Source organism: Indicator indicator, chromosome 31 (genome assembly GCF_027791375.1).
Source record: "Indicator indicator isolate 239-I01 chromosome 31, UM_Iind_1.1, whole genome shotgun sequence".
Classification (NCBI taxonomy): Eukaryota; Metazoa; Chordata; class Aves; order Piciformes; family Indicatoridae; genus Indicator; species Indicator indicator.
In genome coordinates this window covers 125,003-140,572 of record NC_072040.1, presented here as the reverse complement: position 1 = coordinate 140,572, position 15,570 = coordinate 125,003, and the positions used below count along the sequence as shown (strand labels likewise).

The window sequence follows — 15,570 nt, the reverse complement described above, 5'->3', positions numbered from 1 at the left end:
TATCAGCTCTTTATATCACTGTTTGTAGGCAGGGTTGGAGGTGCAGATACTTTGGTGATATGTTTCCTAATAGGATTTGAGCATAATGAAATTGTTAATTGTACACAAATAATATAGAAATCTCAGCTGTTGGCTTTCGTGGATGGAAATATCCAAACAGATTTATGGATACAGAGATTCATATGGGACTGGGTATTGTTGGCCTATCAGGGGAACCACCTAGGATGCCAGAGCTGTTATTGCTTGTCTCTTGTGCATCTCCGGGTGTGCATGTACTCTTTGTGGCTCAGGTTGGCAGTCTGTAGTTCCAGTAGAGTTTTGAGCTCAACCAACCAACTCAAGCAGCAGCATCCAAAATGTTGATGGTTTCTTATGGGAACAGACTTGGCAGCAGGGTCTGCTGTCTGTCACATGTGAAAAGATTGCAATATTCTGCATATCAATTCATAAGAAGAATAATGTGCAATTATTTGAGAGCAGCTTTGCTTAAGACATGATCTGATGGTTCTCTAACCTCAGAATGTGCTGTTATTTTGTTGTTAGGAAATAGTTCATTTTTTCTTACTTCCTAAGAAATATTTTTGTATCAGCATTTTTGGTTTTCCAGGAAAGTAGGAAAGTTGTGATGGTGGTGAAATACTGTTCAGTATTTCAATTGCCTGTTCTTTTTATTTGGATAGATTAGTCAAACTGGTGTCTCTGTGGCAGAAACACAACACATCAATGTTCATTATTATTCTTGAAGATGTGCTTTAAAGTCCAGTATATTGTTTTCAGTTTGAGCAGATTGAAAACAATGTGTATTTTAGAGGTAGAGAGCTGTATTGAAGAACTAATTAAATGGAAAGTTTAATTTCTATCAGGGACTCAAAAATCAGACCACTCTCAGAAAAGCTAAAATATAAATTCTTTTAAGAGTGGCACTTTGCTGAGATCTGGTTTCTGAACATTGGAGATAGCTGCTTCTAAACTCCTTGATTTTATTTTTGTTTACTGTTCAGGTTCTTTTTTTGTAACTGACTTATTTTCCACTTTTTTGTATGATTGAACACGCTTATGGTACAGTCTGTAAAATACGCTTGTTTGTGAATTGTTTATATTGTAGATATGGCTGCAGCAATTCTTGCTCTGTATTACTTGAACAGTGATGTTTTCCTGATACTACAGGAACTCTAAATGTCAGTGGTTTATTTCAATTGTATTTTGGGTTTGTTGATGCCAAGTAACTCTGCTGGTATGTTACAAGCGTGGATATTTGACCCTTATATAGTGTAGTTGTGCCTGAGCTAAACAGTTTGTTCTGACAAAATGGTGCTTTTATTTATACAGTTTTCCTTCCATCCTCCAGAGTGTGTATTTTTATTAAAATCAGATGAAGTAGAGATTCTTACATAAGAATATATTGTGTAACTGGACTAGCAGCTCTCTTCTAATACATTATGCTTATGCTACATTGCAAATACGCTGCTAGAGAATTCCAGATGACTTGGGTAGTGTTATTGAAAATATCCTTATTACAAATACCTGTGTCGTCTACTGATTGGAAGAGACAATTCAAACCCAATGAATGATTCCTAAACAAAAAGTGAAAATGTGACTCAAAAGTCTCAGTTCTGTCTGAGTGAAAGGAGGGGGTGTAATGTGTAAACTTTCCTTTCCTTACATTGTGTGAAAGACTCAGAGATCAAATACTTATACGTTTCAAACAGCACATCCACGTAAAAGAGGAAAAAAAAACCCTTGTAGCGTTGACTGTGTACCTGGAGAGGGGAGGGCAGGAGAAGGGGCCTCATACATAGTCTGGATTTTGAGTTATTCTGTCCTCAATTGCATCCAGACTGCCCAGTTTTGTGTTATCTTAGTGTGCTCTTTAAGAGGATTCTGTCTTTTTAATTTTTTTTTTAATAAGCTACTATTTAGAAAAAAATATCTATTAATAAGTGATGATGGTATGGGCTCTTAAGAATGTGAATGAAGCCTTCTGGAAATTCTCACTTGTCTTCTTGGATGATGGTGCCGATGTTCGATACCTTCTGTATTTATCAGCCTCTGCAACCTTAGTTGCACTGTAACAGTTTGTGAACCTGTATAGTGAACTGAATCATGGATCTAATTTGAGCTAGCAGTAACCTAGGGACCTACACTTTTTCTAATATGGCAAAGTAATTCAGTTTACTCTATAGAAGTTTAGAAATGCATCACTGAAACATGGTGCAGGGAAAGGAGCAGAAGACCAGCTGGCTTAAGGAAAGGAATCTATAAGTCTGGTGCTCTTACTATAATCAGTGCTTATATGGTTATGGTCTTGGTTGAGTGAGAGAGTGTTAGTGCAAGAGCATTGGTGCTTATTTGTCTAAGTTTGATGTAAGAAATAGAGGCATTTTTGTTGGCTCTTTCATGCAGAATTGTGTGTAAACACTGTAAGATTTCACCTGGTGATTATTTTTAAAGAGTACACCTATACAGGGAGAACCTTCCCACCAGCATGGAGTCAGTCAGTAACTTGAATAAAACCATCTGAAGCTCCACCTATCAAACAGTACCATTCTTTGCAAAGTGAATATCAATCTCTGTAATTGGCAAAATTATACATTAAAAAACCCCCAAAACAAAAAACACCCAACTGAGAAAACCTTCAGTTACAACTTTGACAAAGACCAGACACAGACAGTTGTGGAAAGCCTGTTTCCATCAATGAAATGCAACTGCTGTGGGCAGTTTTCTGGCAATATCAGAAACCCTTGATTTGTTTTCTGACTTGTACTTGTGAACTTGTGAACTGTGGCACTCAGGGTTCACTTTGTTATGTGAGAGATGGAGGGGGGGATGTTGAAAAACAGGTTACGTGTGTGGGTTTTTTCTGCTGCTGGAGGAGAAAAACTTTTTTCCTGATCCATTATATGGATTGTGTTTTGGCAGCTCCTCAAATAAGTGAAAACAGCAGTGTAAAGAGTTGCCAACCTTCAGATCTGAAGCTTTATAATTATGTACATATGGAATCGTGACACAATGCCTAATGTGCTTGTTGCCTCACAAACATGTTTGAAATGATTGCTTTCCCAGAATTCATTGGATAAATTTTGCCTGAACTTGTAAGAAGCTGCATTGTTTTGTGCCACACCAATTTCAACTCTGTTCTTCAGTGCACGATGTTTTCCTACCTGACCAGATGCAGTTGCTTTTGATCTCCTGTTGTTCCACCACTGGTACTATTGAGGACTTGAGAGTGTTTTGCTGCAATTGCTTTGCTGAATGAGGAGTTCCCATGTAACTCAGAGCTGTAGGAGCGACTCTGAGTATGGTGGTCATATGTGAATCTTAATTTATCTTGAAGTGGTAAAAAAGGCCTTTTATGTTATGAATTACTGTATGTTGAATTACTGACTCATGACATTTCACTGAATTGTGAAGCAGGGGCTTAGGCATGTTTCCTAATTCTGCTCTGCAGAATTGCAGCTTGGTTCTTGTGTCGAGTGGAAAAGACTTGCTTTGCTGACCAGCAGCTGAGTTGGAGAGCTGTTAACAACACAGAGACTGTTGGAGATGCTGTAATTAAGTAACCGCCTCTGTGCCTGATGCACATCTCAACATGGTATAAATAGAGCTCCAGATGGCACCTTACAGATGTCAGGGACTACAGCTTTTCTTTAAGACTACAGTGTGGCTTGAGCATGAGCTTTATAGGCTTTGATATGAGGTGGTAAAGGGAGATAGATGTTACTCCAGGTGGAGATCCTATCTCAGTGGTTCACTGTGGTCTTCTGGTTACATTGAATTTGGAGGAGTGAAGGATGAAATTATTCTTAGCAGTTGGGTCAGGAGAAGCCCTGCTATTACTTCATCACATAAGCTTAGGATTTTTTTTCCCAAGTTTTACTTTATAAGCTTTTATGTGCCTTTTAAAGCATGTTTCCTTTCAGACACTTGGGTTATGCATTAGATATGGTATGGTGAGGGTATGCGCTTGCATTGTGTTTTAGAAACTAAGTAATTTTTGTTGCTAAAAGCATTAGTGCCCTTCTAATGAGGTCATTCTGCTTGTTCTGGTGATGGTAGCAGCCTTTGGCAAAATTAACATATTTTTGGTTAGATGCATTGGTTGAAGTATTAAAGAGAACTCCTTGAAGTCTGCTTTTAGAGGTGCCTTACAACTAACATGAAGGAAGGTGTTTTGTTTTTTGTTTGTTTTGTTTTGTTTTTCAACTTGAGACTCCAGTGTTTTTTTCACCCTTTGATACTAGGATTTATGTGCTAAAAATGTTTTGCTTTTGAGGTGAGGCTTGCAGGTCGAAGAAGAGAGCATTTTTTGAGAAGTGCACCTAAAAACAAACAAACAAAAACCAAAAAAAAAAAAACCCAACACCACAAAGGAAGTAGAGATACAAGACAAGTTTGTAGAAGAAAGTAAAATGAATTGGAAGGAGCATTCTGCACTAGTCTTATACTTTTGTCTGTTCTAGAGATGCCTAAGTTGTAGTGAAACAGGAAATCCATCTCTAAAAGGAGAGGAGAGAAAGGTGAAATCACAGGAATTTGCTGTGTGGAAATGAAGTGCAGTTTAGTAAGATGTTAATGTACCACAAAGCTGACTCTCCATCTCCAGAGGTAATAAAGGTCTGTTCTTCTTCAGGGAAGGTGTTCTCCAGAGAAGAAATTCAGTGAATGAGGAATTGCACCCGAGTCTTTTAAGCATGTGACGGACTTGTCAGTCTTTCCCTCAGATGAATTGCCCTTCTGACAGGCAGGAGTCCTGCAATGATGCGCTGTGAGATGCCTGACCCTTGTAATCAGGGGGTACATTTATGACTCTCATTGGAGGCGCAGTTACCTGCAGAGTAGCCTCAGCTGATCTGGAGTAAGAGAAGAGAAACTTCCTTTTTAGCAGCATACAGATGATGTTCGTACAGAGCTATGTGAATGTGTAATTATCAGTGTGGAATGCTTGCAGGCTTCTGAGTGAACAGTGAGAGTCTTGCTTTGCTTAGGTAGTTAGACTAGTTGAGTCTGTCTGCTTTCAGAGGCAAGCCCCTTCCAGCCTGGAGACAGCACAGTGCAAGGAGAGTTAGAGCTTCTATGACCTGGGAGATGAAGCATTGATAAGTGTGACACTTAACTGCACAGATGTGAAGTAGTAATTCCCCAGGGACAAAAAGTGAAGTACCTTCTAGTGTTGATGTGGTAGAAGATGGAATTTTAAACCACTTTTAAAATTTAAATTCCAGGAGGTTAAAAGCAAAATGTATTAATGTATTAATATCTGTTTGTAATTCAGTTTATAAAGGAGGCATGGGAAATGATATGTCAGAAACATGTGCATGAACTTAAATCTTGGGATATCATAGAAGAAACTTAGTGATTTTAAAGTAAAGTTGATAATGCCCCTTTGAAGTCAGACAGCATAAATGTTGGTTTCTGTCTTTGTTCTGCCCTGAATGCCATATTTCAGTGTTTTGAATTTGTGAAGTTGGAAAGAACTGTACCATGAAATAATGGGACAGTCAGAATTGAATAATGGAGCAGGGATTCTGCAGCTAATGGCAGAAATGGGTGGTTAATGTAGCCGTAGGATCATTTCTGGAGTGCTGTGAAACCCGTGATGCCTGTTCTGTAATTACAAAAACGAAAGCTCTGTAAACAGACATTCTTTGCCTTTTACAGATGTAACAATGAGTGTGTTCTGAACTAAATAAGATGCATTCCAAAACTTCTAAACAACATGCAGTGAAAGTACTGATCAAAAGGGACCTCGAAAGTACTCAGTTGTTGAAGATTTATGTTGGACATTAAAAGTTTGCAGTACTTTCATGAAGTGAAGCAGGTGAAGTAATTGCATTGCAATGTAAACACAAGGTAGAGCAGTGAAATACTAGAACCAGCACAATGTATTCATGGCTGGTTTGGGTGTTTTGTTAGCTGATGGAACAAAATACACATCTGAATTAATTCTGAAAGTTTTTTCTACTTTGTGCTATTCTTCACCATCACCTTTCTTAATGTTCTTGTCTACTGTTTCTGTCTGCTCTGGCAGCTGCTACAGAAATTTCCTTTTCAAATTTTCAGCTATTTTTTTTTAATGGTATTAACCATTAAATCCCCATAGTGTTAACTCACAGCTGTTGACCATACAAGCTTCCATCCCTGAATTTGAAGATTCAAGTTTATGTGATGGCAGGGATCTAATGCTGCAGGTCACACAGTTCAAACAAAAAATCTGGGTGGATTAAGTAATTTTTCTTGGAGTTTGATTACAAAGTTAGCAGTGCTGTCTTCATTAGTTACCAGATTTTGTAATTGTTCAACCTTTATTAAAATGAATTATGCCAATACTAAAAGGCTTGAAACTTAAGCCTATGTAGCAGTGTAATGCTAAAACAGCCTGACATTTTGGTAATGGCCAGTTGAGGTCGTGCAAACAGACAAAGGAAAAATGTGTTTATGGATATGATCATGTTCTACTGCAGCTTGGAAGTGCCTGACTTTCACCCTAAGCTTATGTTAAGAACTTGTGTTACGGCTGACATAATATTCTTGAATATTGGGAACATACTTAAAGGTTAATTTGTGATATGTAGCTGACATTGCTTGCAATAGCTTGCTGTAGCCTGACCTTTGAAAGAGAAGAGACTTAGACAGCAGTGACTGGTTTTCACACATCTTCCCCTTTATGTTGGATTTTGTTGATCAGACTAAGCCAGATATTATCTAGAGATGCAAGACGAGGGAGAGCTCTCAACATTCAGTTTCTTGCAGTGTTGTGAAAACAGGCAGCCAGAGACACTTGACATAGTCCCTGCTAGAAGGAGGGCTGCAGACTTGCCTTTATTGGGCAGCACTGAATCTGCAGGAGAGCTGGATGTTAAAGCCACTTACTTTCTGAAACCTTCCTTCACACGGTTCCTCTCTTCCTGGAAGTACTTGCTGAAATCTGTGGCAACCTTGGGAATGGGTGAATTCTACCTCTTTTTTTTTTTTATTTAAAGAGTAACCAAGTACAAATTTGTCTTGCCTGTGTAATTGTACTTCTGTTCCCCTAGGATTGTTAAAATATTGGGTGGAAGAAACAGCGCATGGTTTTTGGGTTCTTAATGACTGTAAATGAATTAGAAGAGTAGAGATTATAGTCTTGTGATCCTACTTTGCGGCAGAATTGTTTCAGTAGTTTCTTCTTACTCATGTTGCAGAAGCGTTTCAGTAGTTTCTTACTCATCTTAATGTGCATTGCTTTCATCTAAAGTATTCATAAATTTATTTTGCTCAAGTGCAGCTACTGACTGCTGATAGCTAAACTGGAAGAGAGCACTTCAGTTACTGGTTTTCCAGTGGTGGTACTTAAAACAAACAAAAAAAAAAGTATATCCATGTGTTGTTTTTCTTCTTTCATTGCACCTTTGCTTCTGACAAGCTGATGTGTGTGTTTCACATAGGAGTAAAGAGGGAGTGGACAGAAGGGAGGAAGATAATGGCTCACATACCAGCCTGACAATGTGCTATCTATTCCATGCACATAAAATACATGTAGTAGTTGTGTAGTGGGTTGGTTGTGGTTTTGGGTTGGTTTTTTTTTTTTTTTTTAATCTTTATGATAAGGCTTTTGAAATTTGAGATAAAGTGGTTTTGGTATACACATAGTAGCATGAGTTGTGTAAAATGATTTGCATGTTCTAATGGTTTTCAGGCTTCAGCAAACCTATTTTTAGTAATGGATTATCACCCTTTATAGTGCCTGATCATCTCCTCAGAAAGCTTGCTTGGGCATTAACATGGTAGAAATAAGGTTTGTTTGCAGTTCAGTTTGGCTGTGCAGTTGCCCAACTGCTCACCATTGCCTTCTTTGCCAGGGCCACTCCTTGGCACTACTACTTAACTGGAAACAGTTAAAATGAACTAGGGTGGCCTAAAAAGACTTACCTTTGCTGATCTGGCTTATTTTGATTGTTGTAGTTTCCATGGTTATTTAAACAGCACTTCGGGGGGAGGAAGTCCCGGACAAGGATGCGAGTGACAGATGGTTTGAAAGTAGGTGAATGGCTTAACAAAAACTTACCTTGTTTCAGGGAAGGAAGGTGATGCAGATTCCTGAAGTAATCTGTTAGATACAGCTATAGAGCATTCAAAAGCAGTAGCATGTGTGCCTTTTTACGCTGCTTTTTCTTAGATAAAATGCATTTTGTTGTGACTTTCTTTACTGCTCTTAGCATTTTCCTATCAGCGTTCTGCACCAGCACTGAAAAATACTTTCAGTTGATGGAAATACAAACAGTTCTTCATAGTGAACTGAATTTGTCTTCTTGTAACTACTGAAGAATTCCACAAATGGTTATTTTAAACCAAATTTGTAGGTAAAAGTATTCAGGTCTGTAGCAGTTTTGATCAGACTTGTAACTGGATAACATTGTTAATTAAAAAAAGAAAATGCCACTGCCACATAATTATTCCTTCTGGTGTTGGCATACACTAATTTCTGGGTTAGATGCAATGATTACCATAAAATCCTGACCTTTTAATAATACCTGTCATATTCTGTATCTTTTCTTTGCAGATCTCCTCTGGCTTTGAATGGCCATGCTTCTCTGTTGCCAAAAATCAAGTAAAACGAATGTGTGCATGTATTCTACCACTGAATTTGAAGATGAGGGTAGCTTTATATAGTGCCTGAAGGTAATTCTTTCTTTGTTTAAAGTTAAAAAGTTGAGGACTGCTGATGCATGTGTGGCAGATGCTGTCATAAGTATTTTTGATCTTGATAATGTTTTTTATTTCTAGGTTTGAAATAGCTGTAGTGTTAAGGTAGGCAGGGGTAAATGTTTGATGAAGATTTCATTCTATGTACAATGAAGTTTCTGGACAGATTCTCTCTTAGAGATCACTCCAACTTGGAAAACAATGTTTATATGAACACTAAAAACAATGCAAGCATGTGTGTCTGTTTTAAAAAAAAGCTCTTGTGTGAAGCTGACACTTCAATTTTTGTTTGTTTTCAGTTTCTAAATGATTTTAGCAGTGGAAGTTACAAACTTCAGAGACCTAAAGAAATCATCATGAAGCTGTATGTATTTCTGGTCAACACTGGAACTACCCTCACCTTTGATACAGAACTTGCTGTACAAAAGTAAGAAAGTAAATTAATTGCCTGTTGTTGGGGTTTAGAATTAGGAAAAAAAGTAAATATTTTTTTTTGTGTACTTGGTTCTGGAGAGATGACAGAGAGTTGGTTTTCAGTATGTCTGTGGTATTGCCTTTCATCTATTTGAGTGGATTTTGGCATTGTTTTGTTTTTAGATTAATGTTTTCAGTGCCTTGCAGGTGGTTGTGTATGTTTGAGGTCCCATGAGAGAATGGTAAGCTTATTTACTTTCTGGGGCAGTGACAGAGGATGACCTGTTCTTAGCTGTCTGGTATCACGTTGGAAAGAGTGTTGGAATGACTGCTGATCTTCTGTGGCCTTTTACTGGATGGTGTTTTTATTTAGAATCCTCTCTGAAAGGTTTTATTTTTCCTGACTGGCATCATTGAAGACATTGTACAGATTGCTCTTTAACCCATCATTATATAGTCATCCGGAAGAAAACATGCCTTCTGTAGAATTTTTAGGTTGGATGCCAAAGAACTGGCATGTACAGTTTTGTCTCATGTCGAGGATGTGCAAAAGCTGATTCTGTCCTAGGGAGAATCATGGAACTGTTTCAGTTGGAAAAGACCTTCAAGATCTAGTCCCACCGTTATCTAATTACCAAGTCTGGTGCTAAACTTAGCACACTCTCTTTGCACTCTTTTTTCCAGTGTGGCTGATCTGAAACATGCAATTCAAACAAAATACAAGATTGCCATTCAGCACCAAGTACTGGTTGTCAATGGAGGAGAGTGTATGGCACCAGACAGAAGAGTATGTAGTTACAGTGCTGGAACAGTAAGTACATGCTGTATTATTAGCCTAAACTCTCATGTAGGGGAAGAAAAAGATGTTTTCCTAAGGGATTTAAAAGTATTTTCCTGTAGTGTACTTTTTGCTGGAATTCTATGGTTTGAGAAACAGGTAATTGTGTATTCAGTTTACACCTGTAGAATTGAACATGGTCTGAAGATGTCACCCACATGATGAAATAATTGGTGATCGAAGAGTGTGTTGCCTTTACTCAGTGTTTGGTTTCATTTTCTTGTTTTGAGTGTAGGATACCAACCCAATTTTTTTATTCAACAAAGAAATGATCTTGTGTGAACGTCCACCAGCTATCCCCAAAACCACATTTTCAGCAGAGAATGAGATGGAATTGAAAGTGGAAGAATCCCTCATGATGCCTGCAGTGTTTCATACAGTAGCATCACGAACACAACTTGCTGTGGTAAGTCAATTCCTTGCTCTACTTGCACATCAAAGGAAAATAGACTTTTCCTATGTCAGAGGGGAAGCTCTGTATAAATGTAGAGATTGTTTAAAAAGTGGTAAGAATGATTAGTGCTGACATGTCTCAGAGTTTCAAGGTAGGTACTGAAATGTGCTTGCTGCTTCAGCATGTCGAAAGCTTCTTTCTAAAGCATATTGTAATTCAGCTTTGTGGATGCCTATGTTTACAGCATTTGCAAAGTAAAAGCAAGCTGGGTGCTTTGGACCTATGCCTTAATGGTCTGCCTTCCTTTCAGTGTCTTTCCTCTGCCTCATCTTGAAAACATAAAAGTTACTTTGGAAAAGTTGTTAACCCAAGTAGAAAATCAGAAGTACAATTTTTAAAAGCACCTTGTCAAGCTTCTGTTTCATCTTGCATCTAAACAACCAGTGAGGAATTGGTAAAACCTAATGTTCCTTTTCCTTAAATTCAGGTCCTTTATGATCAAGTGCTGACTTTTAGTTACATAGAAAAGCAAACTTGCCAAAATTCCTTTTTGATTCCCTCTGTATTATTTCAATAGGCAGAAGTAGCTCCCTGCGGCATGGTCAGTAAGATATGAAGTGTGCATGCAGTAGGAATGGCTGGCTGGTCAAAAGAGTGACATGATGCCTTCAGTAGCTGGATGTTTGCTTTCCTTTGTGTTAGGAGTTACGGGACTCATTTTCCTCTTCAAACTTTAGGGCATTAAATATTTTTCATGGCTCTGAAGATTATTTAAACATCCAACAGCTTGGAGAGGGGAAATGGTTGTGTATCACATAGCACTAAATGGATAGTAATGTATGTTTTTAGCATGTTGTCTTGGTAATAAAGTTTTTTATTTTCAGTGACAACTTCAATGCAATCCAAAAGAGTATTTACCACTCAGAGTGGCTGATTTTCAATACTGTACAGCTGAATTCAGAGAAAAGTGCCAAGTCTTGCATGTAGCATGAGGTGTTTTTTTTTCTCCTTCAGCCTCCCTGACCTGTCAGGAGGGGGAAAGTTAGCCTGAATAATCTGACCTTTACATGCTATGTGGTTTAAGGCAAGGATTGACTCCAGTAGACTCTCTTCCCCTCTCTGCCACCTGTTAACAGTTACTGCTGACTTGGTGAATAGGACTTTATGTTATTAGGGATCTGTGAATCATGTGGCTGTCAAACAGACAGTGGATATCAAAGCAAATCCAGCTAGGAGTAGGAGGTTTTCGTTTGTGCTCCTTGAAGAGTGTGAGGATTCTGGTTTTAGCAGCTGAAAGTGCTTGAAAAACATTTTTGTGAGGTACTAAGAGGATGTAAGTCAGCAAGACAGACTGTTAAATGCCTAATGTTAATTTGATATAGAAGATAGGCTGTAGTCATCGCTACAGTATTCTTGTTTGTACTTAGGGGAAATGGAAGTGGAAGGTGGTGGTACCTACTCTCATGTTTCTCATTGTTGATATTTTATCTTCTCTCTTCATCCCATCCCTTATTTTATGCTCTTGAAGATGATTCATTTTGTTTTTTGTCTGGTGAAGCTGCTGACAGAACAAGTTTAATTCCTCTGGAGTAAGCTTTTCATACTCCAGGAATATACTCCAAAGGAATCAGAGCAAAGATGTTTATTGCAGAGATTCTGCTTTTAAATTAATTTAGACTGTAACTGACAGATCCTGGTGGCATGCCTTCTGAAAAGGAAGCTCACATTTCAGGAATACTCTTAAAAGTCTCTGCATGGAGTACATCTTTTTTTTGCCAGCCAGAGCTGTGTAATATGTAGCTAGAGAGACTGAGAAGTTTATCTAGAGAGAGTGATCCTGAGCTCGTTTGCAAGAATAAAATAGAATTTTCCATACTTGATGGCAATACATGATAGGGAGAAGAATTCAGTATGGATCTAAGTAAAATGGGGGGTTTCTTTTTACCTTGCAAAATTAACTCGAAACTGTTCGTAACATTTTCCTTTTCTTCTCTGCTTGTAAAAGTACCACAATGAAGTAGCATCTTTTGTAGAAAACTTAATGTATTTGAAGATTAAATAGGTAGAAATATTATTTAATCTGCTACACCTTTACACTCACAGTTCATTCAAACTCTGATTTTAAATCTTTCAAAACCATAGGCTCTGTGTTAGGCTGTGGAAATGCACTTGGGGAGGTCAGGGGAATGGCAAAAGCACCATGTATGGTGGAAGGTTAGTAAATAGGCTGCCACAACCAAGGTGTGAAAACTCTATGAAGCAGTATTGCAGTAGTGTACTAAAGAAGTTTTTCATGCTGAAATGCATGAAGCATATTGAGCAGTAATTCAGAAGAAACTGAGGGAGGACTGGGAACGTGGTTGCAACATTAATCTTCTTCAGGGTTCACTGTAAGCCTCTTGGGTGGGAGGAAGAGGGAACATGGGATATTAATCCTTCTCAAAATTGATTAAGATTTAGGGAGAGCTAGAAAGGTTCTGAACCTCTGTACTTGTGAGACTGAGGCATCCAAAGTCACTCTGAGAGTACTGTATTGGAGACTTGTAAAATGAGCTTGAAAAATTTGCCTTCTAATGATTCAAGCTTTGTCTGTCTTTATTAATTGTAGAGAGACAGTAAACTGCTTTACCACAAAAGTAGAGTGGCAATACTTGATGGAGGTTTTTTTTTTTGTCTGTTGTAATTATTTAAGGTAATACAATTAAATTTAATAACTATCTGCTATTAATACATTTACTAATACAGGAAAAAGTTGTGTTTTATTAGGAAAATGAAAGTTAAAATTATATTATAGTTCATGATAAAGTCTTACCTATTCTTGTCAACAATAAGCAATGATGTTTAACTGCAAAAGTAGGGGACAATATTTGATAGGTACCAGTTTCTATTTAATTTGATTTCTAATCTTTCCAATTCCAATTAATTTATGCAGCCTTTTTTTTTTTTTTTGGATTTGAATACCTCCTAACCAAAAATCATTCCTGTGGGAAATCTATTACTATGTGCTTGGTTTTTCACAGTGCTGTGATTAACTTACCAAGGTACCTTTCTTTTTTTTCTTTCTTTTTACTGTCATGATTTTAATACCTGTACAGATTTATTTATTGGTTAGCCGAGATCTCATTACAGAAAATTCACAATACAAACTTCATGTAGCTTTAAAGAAGTTGTGTCTCCTACTTTTGCTTATGCTTTCACCAGTTGAACTGAAGTTCTTGTTGTAGGATTTGTCATATGTGGCACAACCTCTTTGTTTTATAGACTTTTGTTATCAGATCCTTTTTGGTCAGTGTTTGTTGCATCTACTATCTGGCTTTTAAATCTCACTTGAAGCAATTTTCTAAGCCTCTTTTCCCTTTTTGTCTCGTATCTTGGTTTCCTGACTTGTCTTTTGAGATGTCTGTGTCTAAAGGGTTGCAGGTTGCCTTTTTACAGCTAACCTTGTGGTTTCCTACCTCTCTTCCATTTAAGCCTTGAGCTGCCTTATGTGGATAATGAGTGTTTGCAGAAAGTCAGGTACACACCAACTTAGAAGACAGGCTGTTCTCTCCACACTGTGTTGTGCAATGAACCACGTTGTGGGAATCATCTCAAATCTTGCGGTCTTCCAACACTACCGCTTAAAATGATTTCTGCTTAGCCTTTAGGAAAGGATTGATTGATTGATTGATTTATTTAATTTAGTTATCTAACTCAAGTTTCTGTGGTGTTTGTTCTGGAAGGAGGATGCTGGAGACTTGGCATTTTGTTAGTGAGTCCGTTTTGCATTTCATGTGAAGTTAGGTTTTAAAAACTGAAATCTTGAAGTGGTTCATCAGGAGTTTGATGCTTCAATTGGAGGTGTGTGAATTAGATAGAGTTAGTGGTCTTGGTTACTAATTTTGGTAAGCAAGGTAACAGTGGAAATATTTATCTGCTGTTCTAGTGTACGGACATGTGTAATTTACTTTCAAGGGTCCTTTTTGTTGGCCTGAGGTTGATGTGTAGGGCCACTGAAACCTATAGGGAGTCCTTTTCTCAGGATTTCACACACATGGCAATAGAGGACTTTGATGACTTGTTTCCTTTTACCACAGGGTTGTAGAGAATGGAAAGAACCCTGCATTTCCTGAGAACTTTTGTTCTTTAGAGGTAAGTCCAAAGACCACTTAAGACACAGAGATCTTCCCTGGATTTTTTTTTGCCTTCAGATGAGCAGAGTTAGGACAGCAGGATGCAAAGACAGTCTTGAAACTGATGGGAAACACATTACCAGTTAATTTCTGTTTTGGATAAAACATACTTTGTTACTTCTACTGCTCTAAAGAGAAAGAAGTAATTTGTAATCCAAAGAATCACCTTGATTTAAGCTACAGTGACCCAAGGAAATAATTAATTCTGTTAAAGCACCCAGCCAAAAATAAAAGTCCTTCTGCTGGGCCTGTGAATTTCTTGACAATTAGGAAGCAAGGATGCCTCTATTTACTGTTCAGTATAACAGCATTAAAATGTATGTTGCTTAGTTGCCTTGTAGAGCCCTACCAGCACACCTAGAACACTGAGGTCTTCACCATACCTGTGGAATGTGGACCTCAAGAACATCCAGCATCAGTACAAGTCTTGACAAAACCAGGCTAATCTCAACTTGCTGTTATGCTGAACAGCAAATAGAGGGACTTTTTACAAGGGCTTGTACTGGTAGGATGAGAGGCAATGAATTGAAGTTTGAGGAGGGGAGATTGAGAATAGAAAGAAATTCTTTACAGTAAGGATGGTGGGACACTGGAACAGCTTGCCCAGGGAGGTTGTGGGTGCCCCCTTCCTGGAGGTGTTGAAGGGCTTTTAAAGCTTTTACTCAGGGCTTTTGTCTGAAGGTGAGAGAAGTCCACTCTACTTTTGGTAAACCATGATACTCACTTGAAGGAACTGCATAAAAAGACTTCATATGAGCATTGCTTTTGTAGATGGTTTCTGTTGTTTCGGGCTTCAATTTAATGTGTGGTTCTGCATGTGATCTCATTTAGGAATTATTGTCAGTAGTTTGGAGGAAGGCTGACTTTGGGAAGAGAATAGTGTTTGTGACTTGAAAGTGAAATGCTTGTGTACGTTCCCAGGACATACATCAGAACTTAATGGGGACGTTCAGATACCTTTTCAGCTTCGTTTTTCCTGTGTATTTTTCTAGTGCACCTTTAGGTATTCAATGTGGTAATTGAGGAAGCAGTAACAAAAATAATAATTAATAATAAATTATTCTTTGTCA

At 38.0% G+C, this 15,570-nt stretch overlaps 1 protein-coding gene across 2 annotated transcripts in view; it reads left to right on the top strand.

Annotated features, from left to right (window-relative positions):
- The first annotated feature begins 8,625 nt into the window (after window positions 1-8,625).
- Window positions 8,626-15,570, top strand: part of RB1CC1 (RB1 inducible coiled-coil 1) — a 39,556-nt gene continuing 32,611 nt past the window's right edge. For both annotated transcript variants that reach the window (XM_054394603.1, XM_054394602.1), the window contains exons 1-4: window positions 8,626-8,658; window positions 8,982-9,109; window positions 9,781-9,907; window positions 10,170-10,340. In XM_054394603.1, the coding sequence (XP_054250578.1) occupies window positions 9,039-9,109; window positions 9,781-9,907; window positions 10,170-10,340 (369 nt within the window). In that variant the 5' untranslated portion in view covers window positions 8,626-8,658; window positions 8,982-9,038. The remainder of the gene's footprint in view (window positions 8,659-8,981; window positions 9,110-9,780; window positions 9,908-10,169; window positions 10,341-15,570) is intronic.